The sequence below is a fragment of the Nematolebias whitei genome, chromosome 1, assembly GCF_014905685.2.
Source record: "Nematolebias whitei isolate Nwh7 chromosome 1, NemWhi1, whole genome shotgun sequence".
In the NCBI taxonomy this organism is placed as follows: domain Eukaryota; kingdom Metazoa; phylum Chordata; class Actinopteri; order Cyprinodontiformes; family Rivulidae; genus Nematolebias; species Nematolebias whitei.
The window spans coordinates 48,914,171-48,936,194 of NC_056498.1; the positions used below are offsets into that span (position 1 = coordinate 48,914,171).

General features: G+C 40.5%; 1 protein-coding gene across 1 annotated transcript in view; it reads left to right on the plus strand.

Moving 5' to 3' along the window:
• Positions 1 to 281: 281 nt before the first annotated feature.
• The window catches only part of nid1a (nidogen 1a), a 22,982-nt gene continuing 1,239 nt past the window's right edge, over positions 282 to 22,024 (plus strand). The window contains exons 1-19 of the mRNA XM_037678114.1: positions 282 to 527; positions 4,841 to 5,137; positions 5,206 to 5,432; positions 5,513 to 5,772; positions 6,829 to 6,969; positions 8,107 to 8,358; positions 9,556 to 9,756; positions 9,839 to 10,069; positions 10,194 to 10,331; positions 10,739 to 10,867; positions 12,907 to 13,050; positions 13,198 to 13,317; positions 15,332 to 15,562; positions 15,661 to 15,830; positions 17,048 to 17,174; positions 17,255 to 17,426; positions 18,055 to 18,212; positions 18,287 to 18,410; positions 20,877 to 20,989. Coding sequence (XP_037534042.1) covers positions 324 to 527; positions 4,841 to 5,137; positions 5,206 to 5,432; positions 5,513 to 5,772; positions 6,829 to 6,969; positions 8,107 to 8,358; positions 9,556 to 9,756; positions 9,839 to 10,069; positions 10,194 to 10,331; positions 10,739 to 10,867; positions 12,907 to 13,050; positions 13,198 to 13,317; positions 15,332 to 15,562; positions 15,661 to 15,830; positions 17,048 to 17,174; positions 17,255 to 17,426; positions 18,055 to 18,212; positions 18,287 to 18,410; positions 20,877 to 20,989 — 3,439 coding nt within the window. The 5' untranslated portion in view covers positions 282 to 323. The remainder of the gene's footprint in view (positions 528 to 4,840; positions 5,138 to 5,205; positions 5,433 to 5,512; positions 5,773 to 6,828; positions 6,970 to 8,106; positions 8,359 to 9,555; positions 9,757 to 9,838; positions 10,070 to 10,193; positions 10,332 to 10,738; positions 10,868 to 12,906; positions 13,051 to 13,197; positions 13,318 to 15,331; positions 15,563 to 15,660; positions 15,831 to 17,047; positions 17,175 to 17,254; positions 17,427 to 18,054; positions 18,213 to 18,286; positions 18,411 to 20,876; positions 20,990 to 22,024) is intronic.

Consider the following 22,024-nt stretch of genomic DNA (forward strand, 5'->3'; position numbering starts at 1 on the left):
GCCCAAAAGATCTAAGATACACTAGTCACTAGTGCAAAACAGCATATACATCGTATAATATACTCTGTAATATAAGATGGAGCTAGGTTGTTGAGGGCTTTGTATGTTAGAAGTAAGATTTTAATAATAATAATTTAATAATTCAATAAAAACAATTGTTTTTGCATAACTTTAGATTGAAGAATGGACTACCCCCTTTGTGTGTGTGTTTGTGCGCGCGCGCACCCCTCCTCTTCCCACCACCCACTTCATGAGTCCGTCCCAAACTCACTTCTCGCCTCTAGCGCAGGACTCTCAACCCAGCTGCCTCCAAAGTGAGAACCATGTCTCGGAAGAACCAAGGGTGGCTCGTCTTGGGGACTTTCCTCGGACTTCTGGCCTCGGCGCGGAGCATAGGACGGGACGAGTTCCTCCCGTTCGGTGTGCGCGCAGGAGACCATTCCCTGGAGCCCGGGACCGACCGGACGTCCGAACTTCAGCTCAACAAGCCAGTTCTGTTCTACGACAAGGCGTTCAACAGCCTTTTTGTAAGTCCACCAGAACTCTAACAGCACACCGCATGAACGCCAGAGCCGCGTTTGTTTAGTTGTTTTTGCGTAATTGCGCACGAAAACAAACTGGAACAGGGTCCGAAGTCACAACCACGGATTCCTGGAAGCTGACAAATCTAGTTCGGACTGTGTCGGAGTTCCTCTGTGGATTGTGAGCATTTTAGGAGTTATTAAATCAACATAAAGTCTTGTGGAGCTGATTATGTTGCTCCTCATAGTGAAAAACAAACAAAACGCATAAACCAGCTCAACCCCATGGACGGAATGGATGTCGCCCGCCGTCTTTCATGCCAGAGTTTTAAACTTAGTTCATTTAACTTCGTCTCCTGTTGAGAAATGACGGAACTGCCGCCGTTTTGGTTCAACTTTGAAATGACATTGTGCGTAAACTCACGCCACAGCGCTCACATTACGTGCTGGGTATGATTCTCAGCCACCACCAAGACGTTGGAGATGTTCAACCAATAATCGCTTTCTGAGAGCTTTGTTGAAATCTGCCCATGAGATATTATGCTAACAGACAAACAGGGTTGATTCCAAAGGTTAATATCAAGGTTTCCAACAAAGATGTGAAATGCAGTGTGCTCAAAGTATGTGTTGGGGATGATGCTCAGCTACTGCCACACTGAATTTGAGCTCCATGCGTTTAAAATTGACTGACTTAACCCCATTTTTGCGTTTGCTAAAATGAATCAGGTTGTCTAGTTTAGATGTATATTTGCTAATTACTTTCTGAAATCCATCCAGAGGTCCATGAGATATTTTGTGAATGGTGAACTTTAGGTTGTGTGGTAACTCTTCTCAGCCGAGGACCAGGCCTTGTTTGGAAAGCGGATGTTTTGAAGTAAAATCTGTGGTTGACACATAATCCTGCAGGTTGGGAATAAACCCTGAGCTCCTTGTTAAGACAGTACTTCCAAACTTCCATCCCAGCTGCAGCCTGGACCGTTTCTGTTTTTCATTTGTGAGACATTCAGTCCTGAAAATCTCTCTGAGGCCTGTGGGGGCTTCAGTGCAGACACATGAAGAAAGGAAGAGGAGAATCAAGGTTTTGTCGAGCTTCAGCGTAAATATGAACCTCTGTCGAGCACGTCTGCCTGCACGGTGAGAGCAGAGCTGCTGGTTGTTTCCTCAGCTTTGAAACGTTCGGTAATGAAGATTAGCGAGCAATTTTTAGGCTCTCGGGGCTTCTTCATCAGGAGCAGGACAGGAAGTGGTGCAGTCGTGGGCAAGGTTCCAATTTCCCTTTGGTCAGGAAGTTTAAAAAAAAAAAAAAGCATGTTTCTGATATAAGCTGTGTTTGTCAGGACTTTGCATGCGTTTGTTAAATGCTTCTTGTTTGTTCATTAGTGCTGTGAGGGACGGGCCAGCTGATGTACATCATTAGTTTAATGAGTTTGGATTAGAGATCAAAGCCGGACGATCTTAATCAGCCGAGGTTCGCCACTTTGAACACATCGTCACTCAGTCATGTCCGTATTTAGAAAAATGAGGATGCTGCAACTAACTTAACCAGCTCTATGTAGCCCACAGTTTAGTTTATTTTGTCTTTTTTTAAATAATATGCTCCTCTGTATATTGTTTTTAAGCGTACACGTTTTGGAAATACACATTCATTTATGTTATGCAGTTATCGATTTATATCATTGCATCTCCTATTCCAAGAGTTGGGACGTTGTGTAAGTAAAAATAAAAGGAAGTAGACGTATTGAATGTTTAAAGAATTTGCACTTGAAAAATGGTTGTTTCGACTTTGATGGCATCAACACATTTAAAACAAAATATCACTGGGCAACAAAAGAATGTAAAGGTGAGTGGCACGATATAAGAAACAGCCGGAAGAGCATTTTGTAATTAACTGGGTTTATTTTCAACAGGTCAGTGAGAGGACTGGATGGAAAAAGAGCATTCTAGAGTGGTTGAATCTTTTAGAAGTAAAGATGGGCAGTGGACTTTTACTATCCCATCATCTATCAATTGAAGGTTCTGTAGAAATCTCAAAGGATGAAAGTCAACATTTGATGTGATCTTTGGCCCTCAGGGGCCGTTGCATTAAAACCAGGTCTGGTTCTGTTCTGGACTCAGGAACACTTCCACGAGAAACCATATAAATTAAGAAGAACAAATGAACAAAAAATGAAGGAAAATTATATTAAGAAATGAAACAAACATTAAAAAAAAAACCAGCTAAAAAACAAAACAAAACAAAAAACAGCTAGACTGTAAATCGATGTAGAAAACGAAAAACAGGAACATGTCTGCGTTGGTTCTTGCCAGGAACTTAACAGATGTTTGAAGCCACTTAGAGAGGTCAAGGTCAAGAGCTTCAGGTCTTTTTGTAAAATATTCCAAGAAACAGGAGCGGAGTAGGAGAAGGCCCTTTTGTCTAGTTCAGTCCTCACTGAGGGAACACTGCAGGTAATAATGTCCTGAGAGCGCACGCTGTAGCTGCACTCACACAGTGACAAGTAGGAGGAGATGTATGAAGGCAGCAGACCAAGAAGAGATTTAAAGATGAAAATGTACCAGTAAGAGAGTCTGCATGAAGTTAATGATTTCCAGTTAACCAGTGAATACAGGGTGCAGTGATGGGTACGGTAGTTACAGCCAGTTATGAATCTTAGCACACCGTGATAGACAGCATCCAACATCTGCAGGGTGCTTGTATGAGCGTTCATGTAAATAATGTCACCGTAATCAATGGAGGGAAGGAAAGTCACAGTTACAAGGCGTTTCCTAGCATTCAGGGTTAGACAGGATCTATTTCTGAAAAAGAAACTCAGTTTAACTTTCAGTTTCCTTACCAAGTTTTCAACTTGGGGCTTAAAAGAGAGATGCAAGTCGACCAAGATACCCAAATATTTGTAGGTATCGACAAACTCAATAGGGACACCATTCGACGATAAAATCGAGGAAAGAACTGCTGGAACTGACTTCCTGTTTGAAAACAGCATCCCTTTGGTTTTGTCGGTGTTTAGGGCAAGTTTGAGACGGAACAAATCTGACTGGATGATGCTAAAAGCAGATTGCAAAAGCTGGAAAGCCTTAGCAACTGTTTTAGCTCGACAATAAACAACTGTGTCGTCAGCATAGAAATATATGGATGCATCAGGGATGTTTTTACCTACATTATGTATATAGATTGTAAAGAGGGTGGGTCCTAAGACTGAGCCTTGTAGTACACCAATGTTGACTGTTAAATAACTGGAAGAAGTACCATTATGTTGAACACATTGCTTCCAATCTGAGAGATAGTTAGAGAACCAACCAATGGTGTGATCTGAGAAACCATTTTCTGAGAGTGTATGACACAAGATGTTATGATCCACAGTGTCAAAAGCTTTAGACAGGTCTAAGAAAAGTGCAGCACAATATTCCTTAGCATCCAGTGCTTCAACAATGTCATTAAAAACGTTAGGTGAAGCAGTGGTTGTGCTGTGTTGTTTCCTGAAACCAGATTGATGGTGAGATAAGATGTTAAATGAGTCCAGGTAATTTTTGATTTGAGAGTTAATCAGTTTTTCTAGGACCTTGGCTAAAATGCAGAGTTTAGAGATTGGTCGATAGTTGTTCAGTGAGGTGGGGTCACCTCCGTTCAGCAAAGGTAGAAGAGCAGTAGAAGGGAAGTATATTAAAGAGAGAACCCACCAGGCCTGTTATCAGTGCACAGTTTAATAAAGCCTTCCTCCCTGATGATATGGGGGTGCATTAGTGCCTCTGGCATGGGCATCTTAAACATCTGGACAGGCTCCATCATTGCAAAAATGTATAAACAGGTTTTAGAACATCTCCTCCCATCCAACAAAGAAGTTTCTGGACTGTAGAACAGCTAGAATCAATCCTCCATTAGATCGGAATGGGACAACATTCCCTCCAAAACCTCCAACAACTGGTCCCCTCAGGTCCTGGATGGATACTTCACACAGGCAAACATGGACCTGGAACAAGTTTATTGAGATGATGCTGCTGCTATAAATTTCAAAATTACATTCCCCCCTACCAAAAATGGTACAATTATTTAGTTTACACAATTGTTATGTTTACTGTTTCATTGTGAATGATGTGTTTGTGACATTTGGATTTCATTGCATTCGGATTTTAATTACATTTTACAAAACGTACCAAGATTTTTGGATTTGAGGTTGCAAATAAAACAAAATGGCGTCATATATATTGGCTGTCAGGCGCCATGATTTCTAATGGTCGGCATCAACCTTATTGGTTGGCCTTTAATTAATATCATCTGATGTCTCGATCTCCAAATGACCAAATTGAGCTTTTAATTTCAGATCAACACCAATGGGTTTGTCGCCACAGCAGAGCCGACGAGTGAGTCCACGTACTTGGGTAAAATGCCCCCAGAGTTTGGCATGATTGCGGCTCTGCAGGGAGACCTGGACACAAGCGATGGCGTTGGGAAAGTTTTCTTTCGTCAAGATGCCAGCCCAGATATTTTGCGCCGGGCAGCCGAGCACATCAACAGGGCCTTCCCCAGGGACGATGAGGTGAATCCTACCAACGTTGTGGTGATCACCTGGATTAATGTCGCCAGCCACAAACCTGAAACTTTAGACAGCGACAAGAAGGTGAGCATTAAAGAGCTGTTTAAATGATCTGAACTGGAGCTCGTCACTTATGTCATGTCTTTTATTAGAGGAACAACTTCCAGCTGGTTATCGCTTCCTTGGACACTGCCTCATATGCTATTGTCCTCTACACAAGAAATGGAATCCAGTTTTCCTCCACACCTGCAGGAGACAGTCATGCGATCATGCATGCTGGCTTCAGCCAGGGTTTGGTCAAGGGTTACTTCTTTGACAGTCAGGGAAAATATTACCGCACCACCAAAGATGAGGAAGAAAGCGTGAGGGCTTTAGCAGTGTGAGTGTCTTCCACTACAAATAACCATTTCTTTATAAGGTGAACTTTACTAATAAACACATCGTTTTTTGTTTTTAAAGGGAGACTAACTCCGGCCTGCGAGGTGTATGGGTGTATGAGATTGGCACCTACCCCTACTTTAGTAACGTGAAACCTGGGGAGGTCACAGACCTGCCTACCGAGACCCCGCAGCAGGTCTTTGATTCACAGCAGTCTGTTCTGACTGATGAACAGTTTAATGTCACTCCAGATGCAGAACAGATTCAGGTCCACTCAGTTCAATACCAGCCGGAGAACCCAGAGGTGGTAGTGATCGACGACTCAGACATTAATGTAGATGGTGAGTTCGTTTTTTATTTTTTGTTAACCAGATAAGTTTTCTTGAAGAAATGCACATCACTTGCCACGTTTTATGTCAAGGTTTTAACTAGAACCTTTTAAGTGAAGAGCTGACAAATATATGTCCGTTGTGGTGAAATCTTAAAAATAATGTCATGCGTATAATGTTAGCACTCAGACTATGTGAAATGCTACTCCACACCAATTTTTAGCTCAATACAAGAAAAACTGATTGTTACATAGCCAGTGAGGTCGATTAACTGTGGACGCCATCTTAATTTGGGTTGGCTCCAAAAGATAATCGGTTGTAGATGCACTTTCCAAGAGTTTCACAAACTTTTGTCCTGTGATTTATGGGATATTTTGCTAACAGACAGTGTTGACTCAAATGGCAACGTTTTAAACAAAAGTCTTGCAAGATTAGTTAGTGCTCAAGTTATGTGTTTAGCATAACTCTCAGCTACTACACCACCAATTTTTAGTTCAGTACATGTAAAAATGACTTAGTAATAGCAGTTTTTGTGTTTTTCAATGTTGATCGGCTGTGGCAGCCACCTTGTACCTTTCAGCAGCAAGTTATAGATGCTGAATACAAGCTTGCTGTCATCAATTGTATTTTTATGACTTATCAGTATTCTTGGTGGCACTTAATGGAAGTCATTGGTGCAAGTGGACAAATCGCTAAAATTAACTGTGCACTTTTATGGGTGATTTATTAAAGATTTTGATAACAAATACTTAAATAAAGACCAATGATAAGTAAGCACCATAGACAGGGTAGAACATGTGACACCTATAACTGTGATTAGCAAAAAAATTCACACTGAAACATCCAATATAAAACCAAACCAACAATGGGCCAAATAAACATCCTTGTGGCACACCGGTTTTAAAAATAAGATGGCTTGACTGAATAATTATTGTTTTGTTCCATAAAAATGTTTTCTTCAGTCACAGCACTTTAGGTTTTTGACATAACTGTGTTGGATTATTTTAATTATTTATCATTTAGATGTTCATGTAGGATTCTTATAGTTTTTTATGTACATATTTTCAGTGTTTTCATACAACCTTGGGACATGTACCAACAACAGAAACAAGTGCTCCCAGTTTGCAGACTGCAGAGACTATTCAAGTGGATATTGCTGCCACTGCAGACCGGGCTACTACGGCAATGGAATACAGTGTGTAGCGGAAGGTACGGTTCTGTTTCTGCTGTTGTTGTTTTTTTAATACTGGATCTCTGGATCCAAAACAAATCAATTAACTTCTGTTGCTGAAAGCAGTTAAAGCTACTAAAAAGCTTTGCAAGTTGTATTGTTTTTTTGTTGTTGTTGTTTTTTGTTTTGTAAAATGCAATGATTTTGTAAATACTGATTCAGCATCCACACTATTGCTGTCCTGTTTAAAAAAATTATTTTTGCAATCTACCTACTTTTGCAGACTTGCTTTATTTCAGCTGTTCATATATGAAAACATTCAGCTCATTTCAGGAGATGGGTCCTATGACTTTTTTTTGTCTTACTTTTATACTTTTTAAGATATTTAACATTATTTACAAATATTTATTTTATATAGAATGTATTGCTATATCTCAATTTCCTTTAAAATATTGTTTATTTTATTGTATCTGCTGGTACTCACACTATTTTTTTTTATCTTGTGTTACTTTTACTTATTACCTTCCATTCTGCTACTTTATTTGTTTCAGCTACCATTCTGGAACTTTTAACTTTAGTTACTGTTAGGAAGCGTTTTGGATTTTTTTAGCTTTTAGCTAGCTTATAGCTACTTTTAACTTCCAGCTATAACTACTTTTGGCTTTGAGCAAGCATTTAGCTCTTTTTAGCTAGCTTTGAACTAACTATTTACTGCTTTAGCTTTTAAATACTTTTAGCTACCTTTTCACTATTTTAATCTCTTAGCTAAGCATGCACTGCTTTTAGCTAGTTTAGTTAATTTTATTTTTTAGCAAGCTTTTTGCTACTTTTAGCATTTTGCTAATGTTTTGATTCATTTAGATTTAACAACCCAGTTTTAGCTTCTTACACAAATTTCAGCAGACATTTAGCACTCTGCATCTATACTGCCTTTTTGGGAGGAATAAAAAAAAGCTACTTCTCTGGTTCGTCCTGAACATGTGGCAGATGTCCAAATACTGGATAATCTTTTAGCAGCTGTAAAGATTCTCACATGCACAGTTTGTGCGCGCTGTATTTTTTTCACAAATGCTTTCAACATGCTCAAAGATTGATGTGATGTTTCTAGAGTTTGAATGATGAGACATGTCTGCCCCATATGCCACTAACTTGTTTTTAACTTTTTTTTTATTCAGGAAAACCTCAAAGAATGAATGGTAAACTATATGGGAAACTATATGCAGGCGATTCCCTGTTCCCGGTGGAGTTCAGTGGCAATGATCTCCACTCGTACGTCGTGGTCAACGACGGACGATCGTACGTTGCCATCAGTGGCATTCCTGAGTCTGTCGGGCCCTCCATGTTGCCTCTGTTGGCCCTGAGCAGTGTTATCGGGTGGACATTTGCTTTGGAACAGCCTGGCTACAGGAATGGATTCAGTATCATTGGTGAGAAAAAAAAAAAAAGATTAAGGTTTCACTCAGCATCGTTTTTAAGACAAAAGAAAACTTTTAACACAAGAGAATCATAGAATTTAGTATATGCTAACATTCTTAGCTACCCTTCTTCAACATTGATGGTAGTACCTCACTGGACTGCAAATGTTGAAAACTAGCATGTTTTTAATTAAGCTTTGACTGCTTATATACTTATTAAAGGTCGGCGGATGTGAGCGGCTGAATAAAAGAGGCAGAAGATCGGAGCTGAGGTGGTGTTTGTCTTGTCGTGGCTGTCAAAGCGCATTAAATCCCTGCTTCTGCCTGCATTCTGCATTATTCAGACACGGACCCTGCTCTGACATGTCTGCTTTTTAGATCTCACCTGTTTGGGTCGTTGGGCACAAGCGTCCGCTGAGTGCAGCGGCTGAACGTCCGTTTGTGCGATGGATTACTTCCTGGCAGTACTGGTAGCTCCATCTGAAGCTTAACTGACCTTTATTTGACCTCTTTCAAGGCCGGTCAGCTCACTGTCAAATGGCCGCATGCGGTTGGTGAATGTGTGTCAAGCCACGTTGCCATATAATTGGATTGTATGGCAAGCCATGTTGCCATATAATTGGATCGTCAGCTGCGCCCGTCCGCTGATGCAATCAAAAGCCCGTCACTGACCCGTCCCGCCCATCCAGCACATTACTATGGCCCGGCCCAAATTCGGGTCGGCCTGGGCTGGGCTTCGGGCCCGGATTAGAAATGACAGCTCTAGTCCCTGAAAAGTCTACAAGTGTTGCAGACCAATGATATACCAACCTTAAACTAGTAGACTGTCTCACTGGGCTGAGACTGTTGGTGACGAATTGTGAAGAGCGTTTTTTGAGGGAGTTTTGAACATGACTTGAAACATTCACTAGGGTTCTTCATGTATAGGGTCTTATTATTGTTTCACTTGAATTTTGAGACAAATGTCCTCTCAAAATACTCACAGTACTGTCATGGGCATCCAGAACCTATTTTGAGCATTTTCAAATTAGTGTCTTTATTTCCACAGCTGTTTTTGTTTACTCCTGGTGAAATTTGTCAAAATTGACCAGGGTTTTTAGTAGCCCAGAGAGATATCACCATTAACATGCATGAACACTTTTCACATGACTTCGGCTGTAACGGAGACAAGGGTCTTAACGTTAGCCTTCTCTTCGCTGTCTCCTGTAGGGGGCGAGTTCAAGCGGCAGGCTGAAGTGACCTTTTTCCCTGGGAATGAGAGGCTGACAATCAGGCAGGAGTTCAAGGGCACAGATGAGCTGGACCACCTGGTGGTGAGCACCACCATGGACGGCCGGGTCCCTGAGGTGCCTCTTGGCTCCACCATTCAGGTCGATCCATACACTGACATCTACCAGTACAACAACAACTGTAAGATATGGCTAAGGTGCAACGTCTCCAGTTCTTTTCGCTAATTGATTTAAGGTACTTATGTGACAATTCTACATTTCAGTGATCACCTCGTCCTCTACGCGGAAATATATAGTGAATATGCCTGATGGGTCCACTGAAACCAGGAGCTATCAGCGTCGCGAGACCATCACCTTCCAGAGCTGCCAGCACGACGAATCTCTGCGAGATGTGAATACCCAGATGCTCAAAGTGGACCAAATCTTTGTCTTCTTTGACTCTAATAATAATCTCCTTCGGTACGCCATGAGCAACAAGATTGGGGACGTCAACGGTGAGGGCGAGGAAAATGTTTAGTCTTCCTGTTTTGGTCTGCGCTCACTTCCTTCCTCAATCTTGCCTAATGAAGCGACATTCTTAGATTTGTAACAGAATTGTCTCACGATGTAATTTCTAAGGCGGTCAGCAAGAGGAGAACCCGTGTTTCACCGGAAGACACGGCTGTGACACCAATGCTGTTTGTCGACATGGTGAGGGGATCCATTTCACCTGCCATTGTGCTGCTGGGTTCAATGGGGACGGACGGACATGTTACGGTAAGAATGACACACACAAATAAAACCCTGCACTGTTTACATGATGAGTTTCTGATTAAACCCAGATTTAATAAAGTCTTCCTCCTGGGGGACAGAGGCAATCCCTCGCTTCAAGGCTGGGTTGACCAACCCGCTGTGGTCCCATATTACCAGCCCATGGTCTACAGAACCAGCAGTCTTTTACGTGAGAGACCAAACAGGAAGAACACACAGTGGAGAAAGGAAGGAAATCTTTCAGACAGATCCTGTTGTTAAACAATTAGAGCATCTTATCAAGCTCCTCCCTTTGAACTTCATCTGACAGTGAAGGAGCTGATCTGACAAATCCAGACTCCGGAAGTCAAATCTGCACCTAATCTTGGGGATTATTAGCCAGTGATAACCAATCTTTTTCTTTTTGTTGTCAGACATTGATGAGTGCAGAGAGACTCCTCACATCTGTGGGTCTAACGCTATCTGCAACAATCAGCCTGGGACTTTCCGCTGTGAATGTGAGGAGGGGTATCAGTTCGGCAGCGATGGACGGACTTGCATTGGTAACAGATGTTTGTGTTTACAAGTTAAACTAGAAAAAAAAGCATTTTATGTGAAAAGGCCGTGTGAAAACAATCGCAACAAAAGCAAGAAGTAGCTAAACAAAAGCCAAAAGCTGAAATACTCAAAATTAAAAGCAACTGAACAGTAGCTATAAGCTAAAACCAGTAGAATGGTAGCTATAAGCTAAAACCAGTAGAACGGTAGCTATAACCTAAAATCATGAAAACAATAGATGAAAGTTTAAATGATAAAGACAATATCTGAAGGCTATTTGTAAAAGAGTAGCTAAAAGCTAAGACAGCTAAAAATTTGCTAAAACTAGAAAAACAGTAGATAAAAGCTAAAATTATTGGAACAATAGCTAAAAGCTAAAACCAGAAAAACAGTAGTGGAAAGCCAAAATAGTTTCAACAGTTACTAAAAGTGGCATTTTGTAATAGCTGCAAGCTAATGTAGCTAAAAGTTAGAAGCAGTGGGCAGTAGCTCAAAGCTTCAATTTATACAACACTAACTAAAAGTTATAACTAGCTCAATATCTATATGCTAAAATCAGGAACACAGTAGCTAAAAAATAACATTTATAAAGCAGTAGCCAAAGCTAAAACCAGCAGAATAGTAGCTATAAGCTAAAACCAGTAGAATTGTAGCTATAAGCTAAAACAAGTCGAATGGTAGCTATAAGCTAAAACCAGTAGAATGGTAGCTATAAGCTAAAACCAGTAGAATAGTAGCTATAAGCTAAAACAAGTAGAATGGTAGCTATAAGCTAAAACCAGTAGAATAGTAGCTATAAGCTAAAACAAGTAGAATGGTAGCTATAAGCTAAAATCAGGAAAACAGTAGATGAAAGTTTAAATGATACAGACAATATCTGAAGGCTAACGTTTGTAAGAGTAGCTAAAAGCTAAGACCAGCTAAAAAATTAGCTATTAGCTAAAACTAGAAAAACAGTAGATAAAAGCTAAAATTATTGGAACAATAGCTAAAAGCTAAAACCAGAAAAACTGTAGTGGAAAGCCAAAATAGTTTCAACAGTAAGTAAAAGTGGCATTGTGTAATAGCTGCAAGCTAATGTAGCCAAAAGTTAGAAGCAGTGGGCAGTAGCTTAAAGCTTCAATTTGTACAACACTAACTAAAAGCTATAATTAGCTAAACATCTATATGCTAAAATCAGGAACACAGTAGCTAAAAATTAACATGTCTAAAACAGTAGCCAAAGCTACAACTAATAGAACAGTGACTAAAATCTAAAATTAGGAAAACAATACATAGAACTCAAAATCATCAAATTCATGTTTAAAAGCTAAAATTAGCAGAAAAGTAGCTTTGAGCTAAACCCAGAAACACAGCAGATTAAATGTAAAAAGGTCACAACTGTAGCTAAAAGATACAGTTTGTGAAACAGTAGCTAAAAGCTAACACCAGAAAAATAGCGCATGAAATCTAAACCTGTCAGAAAAACTGTGGATGAAAGCTAAAATCGTGAAAACGATACAATACTTAAAAGCTAAAATGAGCAAAACAGTTGCTAAAAGTAAAAAAATGAAGCATGTTGGAAAAGACTTCACACAAAGGAAAACTTTGAGCACAAAGTTAATTTACAGAGATTCCTGCATTTCCATGAGAAAAACATGTAAATAATGTTAAACAAAACAAACACCAGAAGTCGTAGCTTATGTATTACAATGGTGATGATAACAAAAATGCACTTAATAAATCTATAAATAAACAGGATGTATTTGGATGAAAAATAACCAACACTCACCTCTCCCATAGGACAACAGTATGAAGGGGAGGGTTTAAGGGGCGCAAACTATTTAACAAAACAATACCACAGAAGAAGAAATAAAAAGGAGGGGCTTACAATCTTAAAGTCACACGCTTATATCAATCACAGTGGTTTCTAAAAGTGTTTACAGTCGCGTATGGACAATCTGAATGTGTCATTATAACATAATAGAAATACAACCTATAACCATGAAAACAACAGTTTGAACGCCAAGATGGAAGTATGAATAGCTCTTCTTCTTCTTTGTAGAAGTCGATCGACCTGTGGACCACTGCGACGAAGGCACCCACACCTGTGATATTTCTGAGCGCGCTCAGTGCAGCTACACTGGAGGCTCCTCCTACATTTGCTCCTGCCTGCAGGGCTTTGTGGGGGATGGACGCACCTGCCAAGGTACTGAATGTCAATGTTGGATTATCCACAAACATAACCAGCTGCATGATCTGTCATCTATTAACCCTTGTTCTAAAAACATTTGGGATTTACAGAATTTAAACTATTTGTCTTTCAAAACAAAGCCTTTTCATGTGCTGCCTTCAGATATAGACGAGTGTCAGCCCGGCAGGTGCCATCAAAACGCAGTGTGTGTCAACACCCAGGGTTCTTTTGTCTGCCAGTGCCAGCCAGGCTACAGTGGGAACGGCATCCACTGCTCTTCAGGTGAGACTTTTGTGTTAATGAAAAACATTTGAAAAACAGAATTACATTTGAAAAATTGGAATTACATTTGGGGCAGCAAGGTGGTGCAACTGGTAGAGCTGCTGCCTCTCAGCGAAAAGGTTGCCGGTTCAAATCCTGAACCGGGGGGCCTTTCTGAGTGGAGTTTGCATGTTCTCTCGTGCATGCGTGGGTTTTCTCCGGGTACTCTGGTTTAATCCCATAGACCAGAAACATGCATGTTAGGCTGATTGGTAACATTAAAATTGTTCCTAGGTGAGTGAGAGCGTGAATGGTTGTTTGTCTCTATGTGTCCCTGTGATGGACTGGAGACCTGTCCAGGGTGTACCTCGCCCCTCGCACAGAGATTGATGGACATGGCACTGGTGACCCCCGTGACCCAAAATGGAAGAAGCGGGTAAAAGATAATGGATGGATGGATGGACATTTGAAAAAAACTGAATTGCGTTTAAAAAGAACTTCCGGTTTGTCTTAATGTAACTCCGTTTTTTCTAGTGTGATTCCGTTTTTTCAAATGTTGTTGTGTTTTAGTTGTTTTTGTTGTGTTTTTTTCTCAAATGTTTTTCATTTACACCTTAGTGCCATGCACCGTACAGAACACAAAGTTCTTTCTACAGCAGGTTTGGAAAAGCTGAATCAACTTTCACACTTTTAATTTCCTGTTTTTTTTTTTACGAATTTTGCAATTGAACAACTTCTGCACATGTTGTGCCGTTTTAGCTGAACAAAACATTTATCTCAATCAGGAGAATTTCAGAACTTTTTCAGAGGGATTCATTGAGATTGCTTTTATTCAAAAACATTAGTTTCAGCATACTGCTTTACTTTTGTCTTTATGCTTCTTTTAATTTTTAGCTAGTCTTTTGCTACTTAAGCTATTAGCTAGTTTGATGCTTTTCGTTACCAATTGGCTACTTTCAGCTTTTAGCTAACCTTTTAGCTTTTATCCAACCTTTTGCTACTTTTAGCGTCTTGCTAACTTTTGATACTTTTAAATAGCCTTTTGCTACTTTTACAGTTAGTTAATCATTTGCTATATTTAGCTAAAATATTAGCTCTTAGCTAGCCTTTTGATACTTACTAGCTTTTTGCTGCTTTTTGTTTTTAGCTAGCATTTTGATACCTAAATTGCTTTTTGCAACTTTTACATTTAGCTAATCATTTGCTATATTTAGATAAAATATTAGCTCTTACCTAGCCTTTTGATACTTACTAGTTTTTGCTGCTTTTGGTTTTTAGCTAGCCTTTTGATACCTAAATTGCTTTTTGCTACTTTTAGTTTTTAGGTAGTCTTTTTAAGTATATTTTAGCTTCTTGCTGGCCTTTTGATGCTTTTTGCAAACTTTTTGCTACATTTAATTTTAGCTTTTAATCAGACTTTTCCTGCTTTTAACATCTTGCTAGCATTTTGTTGTTTTTAGCTAGCTTTAGATACTTTTAACTAAACTTTTTAGCAAGTCTTTTGCTAAATTACCCTTAAACCTTTTATCTTTTAGCCAGCCTTTTGCTACTTGTAGCTATTTTCTAGCCTTTAATTGATGCTTGTAGGTTAGCTATAATTTTTCCATTTTAACTTTTAGCTATACTTTTAAAACTTAAAGCTGGCTTTTTCCTAACTTCTACCTTTTATCTAACCTTTTGATAACATTTGCCTCTTGTTAGCCTTTCAGCACTTTAAGCTTTTCACCACTGCATTATGCTAACTTTAGCTTTCAGTGTTCCTCTTCCTTTAACAACCCAATTTCAGCTTTTTCATTAAATTTCAGTAAAATTATTCAGAACATTTTATTCAGTTCCAGGTCTGGTTTTAGTTTTCTTTAAAGAATTTACTAAATGAGTCATCGATACACAGGAAACATAGAACATTTGTCGATGGTGTTTGGTTCAGATTGAAAAACATTTTAATGCTAAAATGTAACTAAAGCAAAACAAGCTTTTTAACTAGTTTATAAGATTATTTGTTTGTCTTTTATTTGTTTTTCCACTCCTCTTTCAGAGAGGACCAAGACTCGATGCGAGACCCACAGAGACAGTCTTCTTGGTGGGGCTGGGTTCGGTCCACCACGGGCCCCCCGACCTCCTGTCGGACAGTACATCCCAGAGTGTGACGTTAACGGTGATTACGTGCCCACCCAGTGCCACGGCAGCACCGGGTACTGCTGGTGTGTGGACCGTCACGGACTAGAGATCGACGGGACGCGCTCTGCTCCCGGCAGCAGACCGATGTGTGAGTACGATAAGAACGCAACTCTGCTGACGTTCCAGGACGATATCGTCATGTTTAACTAGCTGCTGCCTGTTTGCCTCGTTTGTAATCTCTGTTAGGTGTTGACCACAACATCGCGCCCACACCTGTTGGGCCTCGGCCCCGACCCAACGTCCATCTCCCTCCAGGGACACACCTGCTGTTTGCTCAGAGCGGCAGAATAGAGCACATCCCATTGGACGGTTACGATATGAAGAAGGATGATGCTAAACCTGTCCTTCACGTCCCAGTAAGTTACTTACGAACAAAAATGCATATCGCCCGCCACCTTTTAGGTCAAAGTTTTAAACTACGATCATCTTATTTTTTAAACTAATTCGATCTTATTAATAAAAAGGTATTAAGTTTTAGTATTCTTGGTCAAATGTTGAGTATAATAGTCCCTCGCTACTTCGCTGTTTGTTTATCGCAGACTCGCTCTATTGCGGTTTTTCAAAATAAGATTGGACATGACACACAATTGCCCGATTGATGGATGAGCCGCACAATCGGCATTGATTTTTTAAAATTTAAAATAAATTATTTAAAATTATTTAGCACCTGCTGCACCTTTGTGCAGCCCATACTGCAGGATAAGCTTCCTGCTGCAGCTGATCAGCTGTTCACCGTGCAGAGCGGTGAAGTGGGCGTGGCCAAGAGAGCTTGCAGGTGGCTGAAAGCAGCGGAGGCAGAGAGCTGAAATCATGACATTCTGTGCTCTTATAGAGCGCTTAGAGTTTAGAAACATTGTTTAGAATATTGCAAGAGTGTGGGAAGGGTTTAAAATGTATATATATATATATATATATATATATATATATATATATATAATAAAATAAACTACTACTTACTACTTGTACTACTATTTTTACTTTGCGTTTTTTCACTGCAATAAACGAGGGACTATTGTACATTGTTTTGCATAGTTTTGCAAGATGTCTAGTGATCTACTCTTGGTTGGTCGTGACTCTCAGCTACTACCACATCAAGTCTTACCTCAGTATCTGTAAAACTGACAAAGTTAAAGGTATTTTTGTGTTTGCCAAGGTTTTCTAAATGTGGCGGACATCTTGTATCAGACTGACAAGAGGAACAAGACAACAGTTATTCCTTGTAGCGTTTTCTCCGGCTGCAACTCCAGTTCGTTTTCTTCTTGGCTCTAAAACTTGCTTCATTCCTACCAGATTCCCAGCTGCTCCGTGCATTAAAGGCTTACACTTTATTGGAGTCACATTGTGGTATTCCCACTAATGAATAACATACGTCCAACATCTTTGGAATCGCTGTCTGTTTTTTTGTCACTACACTGATTTCCAAACCAGCTGGCTTGAAGTCCGGCCACACTGCTGGGTTTGTTTTTAGTTAGTTTACAACTAAGTCTAGACAAAAACACAAAAAAAAACCCACATCTGCTTCAAGTTTTGTCTGATAAAATGCAACTTTTTTTGGCTGAACCCCCCTCCACAGGGAAACGTTATCATTGGAGTTGCCTATGACTGCGTGGAAAAAATGATTTATTGGACGGAAATAACGTCTCCTTCAATTAGCAAGGCCAGCGCAGATGGCGGGGAGCCCACCACTATCATCAGATCCGGTAGTTTCACTTGTACTCTTCTTATTTTTTTATGAATAAACAACATAAAACTTGACGTGTAAAATGTGTCCTCCTGACAGATTTGGAGAGCCCAGAAGGTATCGCGATCGACCACTTGAGCCGAACGATGTTCTGGACCGACTCTATGAAGGATAGGATCGAGGTGGCGTCTCTGGACGGGTCCCAGCGTCGTGTCCTCATAGACACAGATCTTGTGAACCCTCGAGCGATCATCACTGATCCTGAAAGCGGGTGTGTAGAAGGCTTACATTATGTTTTACGATGACTTCCTAATACATTTGTAAAGCTACAAGTTGAGTACTAAAGTTATTCATAGCAAAAGTATGAAATCAAACATTAAAAGGTTACCCTGAAGTATACAAAACCAACCAGGAGCAAGCCTTTGAGTCAGTAAGGGAGGTAGTCACAGAGCTGAGTTGCCAAGTATGTGTCAAGTGGGGGGGCGGAGCCTGTAGCGCTTCACTCTAAACACATATCGCAGCAGATCGCAGCTGACTCAAGTAGTTAAACATACTCATAGCAAAATTTGAAATCCAGTGTAAAAAGGTTGTCGAGAACTATCAAACGATGCAGTTTGAAGGAGCTTACTTCGGTAGTTTTCCAGATACGTCGATGTGCGATTCCAAAACGAGTAAATACGTACTAACGCATCAAAACTCAGGTTGTTCAAAGAGCTATCTACAACAGGTAAGATATAATTCGTTCGTAATGTTTCCACAGAGCCTCCCTTTCAAAAACAGTTACAACAAAGTAGTGGAAGTGCGAAAAACTGATGCTAATACATATGAATATTTAAATTGAATATTTATGACTTTGGTGGTTTGTCAGTGAGCTCACAGCGACGATGTCTTTCCAACAGAAATCTTTACTGGGCCGACTGGAATCGCGACGCCCCCAAGATAGAAACCTCCTACATGGATGGGACCAACAGAAGGGTTCTGGTTAAGGACAACCTTGGTCTGCCGAATGGACTGACGTACGACCATCAGAGTTCTCTGCTGTGTTGGGCAGACGCTGGTAAGTTCCAGGTGGATGACAGATCCAAGATGTCTGCTTTGTGATGAGTCCTGAGGGAGCTCTCTCGCCTGCAGGTACACATAAACTGGAGTGCGTGAATCCTGGTCGGGGAGATCGCAGCACGGTTTTAGAGGGGATTCGGTACCCGTTTGGGATCACGTCAATTGGAAAGAACATCTACTACACTGACTGGCAGAGGTTTGAAACTTTCTTTAATTGAACATTTATTTTAACGCGCTCCTTGTCCGGACTGTTGGTTTAGGAGGACGGCCATGTTTTAGTAGGTTTGCAGTTGAGTCGTACTCTTCAAGATGGTGGACTAAGCAGAGCTCTGCAGATATAATTTTATAATTTAACCCTACTTTAAACTTCTAAACAACTTTCTCTCTGACCTGTCTGATGTGTTCCTTGGGCTTCATGATGGTGTTTGATCACTAGTGTTCTGTAGTAAACTTCTGAGGCCTTCACAGAACAGCTGGATTCATACTGAGATTAAACCACTCACAGGTGAATGCTAAGAGCTAAAAATGTGGCTTATTAAGAAAAACAAAACCCTGTTATTAGAAAACATGATCAGAACAAAGCTAAAATTATAAAGATAAAAGCTAAAACCATCAAAACTGTAGCTTAAAACAGCAACTAAAAGCCAAAATCAGCAGAACAATTGCTAAAGGCCATTAGCTGTCAAATCAATGGCTAAAAGCTAAAATTAGATAATTAGTAGCTAAAAGCTAAAATGAGCAAAACAGAAATGAAAATGTAAGACCAGTAAGAAAGTAGCTAAGTGCTAAATTTACAAAATTCAACAAATAAAATTAAAAAAGCAAAACAGTAGCTAAAAGCAAAAAATAGCTAACTATTGTTATAAGCCATAAATGAGCAAACTAGCTGCTGAAAATGAAAATTATTAAATTAGTAGCTAAAACCTAAAGTAAGCATAACGTAACTACAAGATTAGATCAGTAACATGGGAGCTAAGAGCCTGATTTAATGAAAAAGTAGCTAAAAGACAAGACTGGCAAAACAGATAAAAGCAAAATTTGGCACAAGAGTTGCTAAAAGTTAAAATTAGCAAATATTTTGCTAAAAGCTAAAGTTGTCAAAATCATATCTAAGTAGCTAAAAGCTGGTTTTAGCAAAAAAACAGACAAAACATTTGCTAGAAGCTAAATTTGAAGCTACAAGCTAAAACAAGCAAACAGTAGCTAAAAAGTGACTATCAAAACACTATCTAAAAGTTAAAGTTGTAAAAACAGTAGCTATAAGCAAAAATTCGCAAATAAAGAGCAAAAATTGGAAAAATAGCTTAAAGCTAAGACCAACTAAACAGTAGCTAAAAGCTGAAAATGACAAATTCTCTACTAATTTGAATGAGGAAAAGAATATATATAAAAGTAAATATTTCAACTACAGTAGTCCCTCGTTTATCGTGGGGGATCCGCCCTGCGATAAGTGAAAAACCACCAAGTAGGAATAGTAGTATAAGTAATAATTAATTTTAATATTTATATATAGATATTAAAGCGTTTTAAACCTTCCTACACTCTTGCAATATTCTAAACAATGTTTCTAAATTCTAAATGCTCTAAAAGAGTCATGATTTCCCTCTCTGTGCATCCGCTGCTCCCAGCTACCTGCAAACGCTCTTGGCCACGCCCACTTCTCCGTTCTGCACGGTGATCAGCTGATCAGCTGTTCAGCTGCAGGAGGAAGTTTATCCTGCAGTAAGTGCTGCACAGAGTCGCAGGAGGAAGCGTTCTCTGCAGTTGTGGGCTACACAAAGGAGCAGCAGGTGCTAAATAATTTATTTTAAATAAAAATTCCATGCCGTTCGTCCATCAATCAGCCAACTGTGTGTCATGTCCAATCTTATTTGGAAAAACCGCGATAGAGCGAATCCACGATAAACGAACCGCGATGTAGAGAGGGACTACTGTGTTTCAAAAAAGTGCAACAAACCAAAAGTCATAGCTGTACTGTCCTAAACGAGCCGAACGTTTTGATGTGTGGCAGTAAAACGGAAAAACAACAATGCTGACTCAGCATTTTAATTCGGCGTATCAGAGGTAAAGGTGGTCGAAGACAAACGCACGCCACACTTTTCAAATCGTGTTTGTAACAAAACAAGTGCTCTACATTGTTTTGGTTCATCGCATGAAATGCAACACTTCGAAGTTTGTGTTCATAACGGGATAAACCCCGGAACGGTATGAACACTTCGTCAAGAAGGGTTTGCAAGCTTTAATGCCGTTGCATCAGGACGGCCTTCAACCTCAGCCCACTGCGGAGAGTGAGGGTGTAAATCTGGCCCGGTGGAGTCGGGACTGGATGGCTCAGGGGTCACGCTCCAAAGCTCGGACATTCCCAGCCTGAAACTATTGAGCTCTGTATTCCCTCTGAAGAAGAGCGGGGGTTGGGCTTGTTTAGCGTGGACATGGGAGTGCGAAAGAATCCTAAAAACTGACAGCTGCTTGCAATTTCCCAGCCCAGGCATCTGTGAGTGATCTACCCGGGGCCTCACTGTGATCTCAGCAGGACCTTACAAGAAACGGTTGAGCGATTGTGTCAGAGGAGCTGCTTTAGCAGCGCAGACGGTTCATCTCGTCGTCAGTGAACCCGATGCAGAACGTTTCTGAGCTCTTGTGATGATTGTGTTCACAACAGGGACGCCGTGATTGTGGTGGACCGCTTTACCGGGCAAGAGTCGGACGAGTTCCACCCTCAGAAACGGACCAGGCCGTATGGGATCACCACCGCTTACGCCCAGTGTCTTTCAGGTAGCCTTCCACATGAAAAACATCAAACATTTTATTTATTTTTTTTACAAAGCCAAACACGAGAAGTTTTTGCCTGTGTCTGTGTATATTTGTCATGGTAGCAAAGTATCCAATGAACCACTGGATGGATTTTAAAGCATTTCCCCGACCATTCTGGGTTTAGTCTAATTCAAGATGGCTGCCACAGCTAACCCTCCTTGTCAGACACGAGCTAGCTGAGGAGTGACGTTGGCCTCAGCTCAGCTCTGTGGCCTCCACCTACTGAAGAATTCAGAGAAAACACATCAAACATGTTCAACCCGAGGTTTTCTCCGTGACCTGGAGGAATTTTGCCCGCTGGTGTTTATTTTTCTTATAAGCCGAAGGAATGACGGACGGTGAAGTTAAGTACCAGGCTTCGCCCTCCCTTAGATAAGGCTGAGCGTCTGAGGCGAAGGTGGAGTCGAGGGAGAGGGCCTCCAACATCTGGAGTTTGCTTTGGACGCGTTCAGTGCATGGAAAGACTCTGCTTCCCCCTGCTTCCTGCTACCAGGGCTTCGTAATGAATAATCCAGATTTAAATCCAGATTAGTGTTTTTGTGTCAGGATCTTTGTTTCCTGGTGATTTTTCTGGTGCTTCTTTGTGTTTATCCCCTTTTGGTTTTTATGTTTTATTGTCTGTTTTGTGTTCCTCGTGTTTTCACTTGAAATGTTTTCCCCTCTGTGCCACCTCAGTCAGTATTGTTCCACAGCTAGTCTCTGCTCCAGAGTCTGGCCACGCCCACCTACACCTGTCCTCGCCTGTTAGCCCAGGTGTCTCCACTTCACTCATTAGCTCTAGTCCGTTTAGACACTCAGCTTCACCTCACCTGTGGTGCTCTTACACCATGTACGGTTCTCCTTGTGCCTCTTTGTATAGCCTTGTTTTGCTTCTTCGTACCTCATTGTTTTGCCTTTTCGTACCTTCTTTTGTAGCTGCTTTGTACCTCCTTGTGCCTCTTTGTACCTTCTTGTGCCTTTTGGTATCTCCGTATACCTCTTCATACCTCTTTGTTT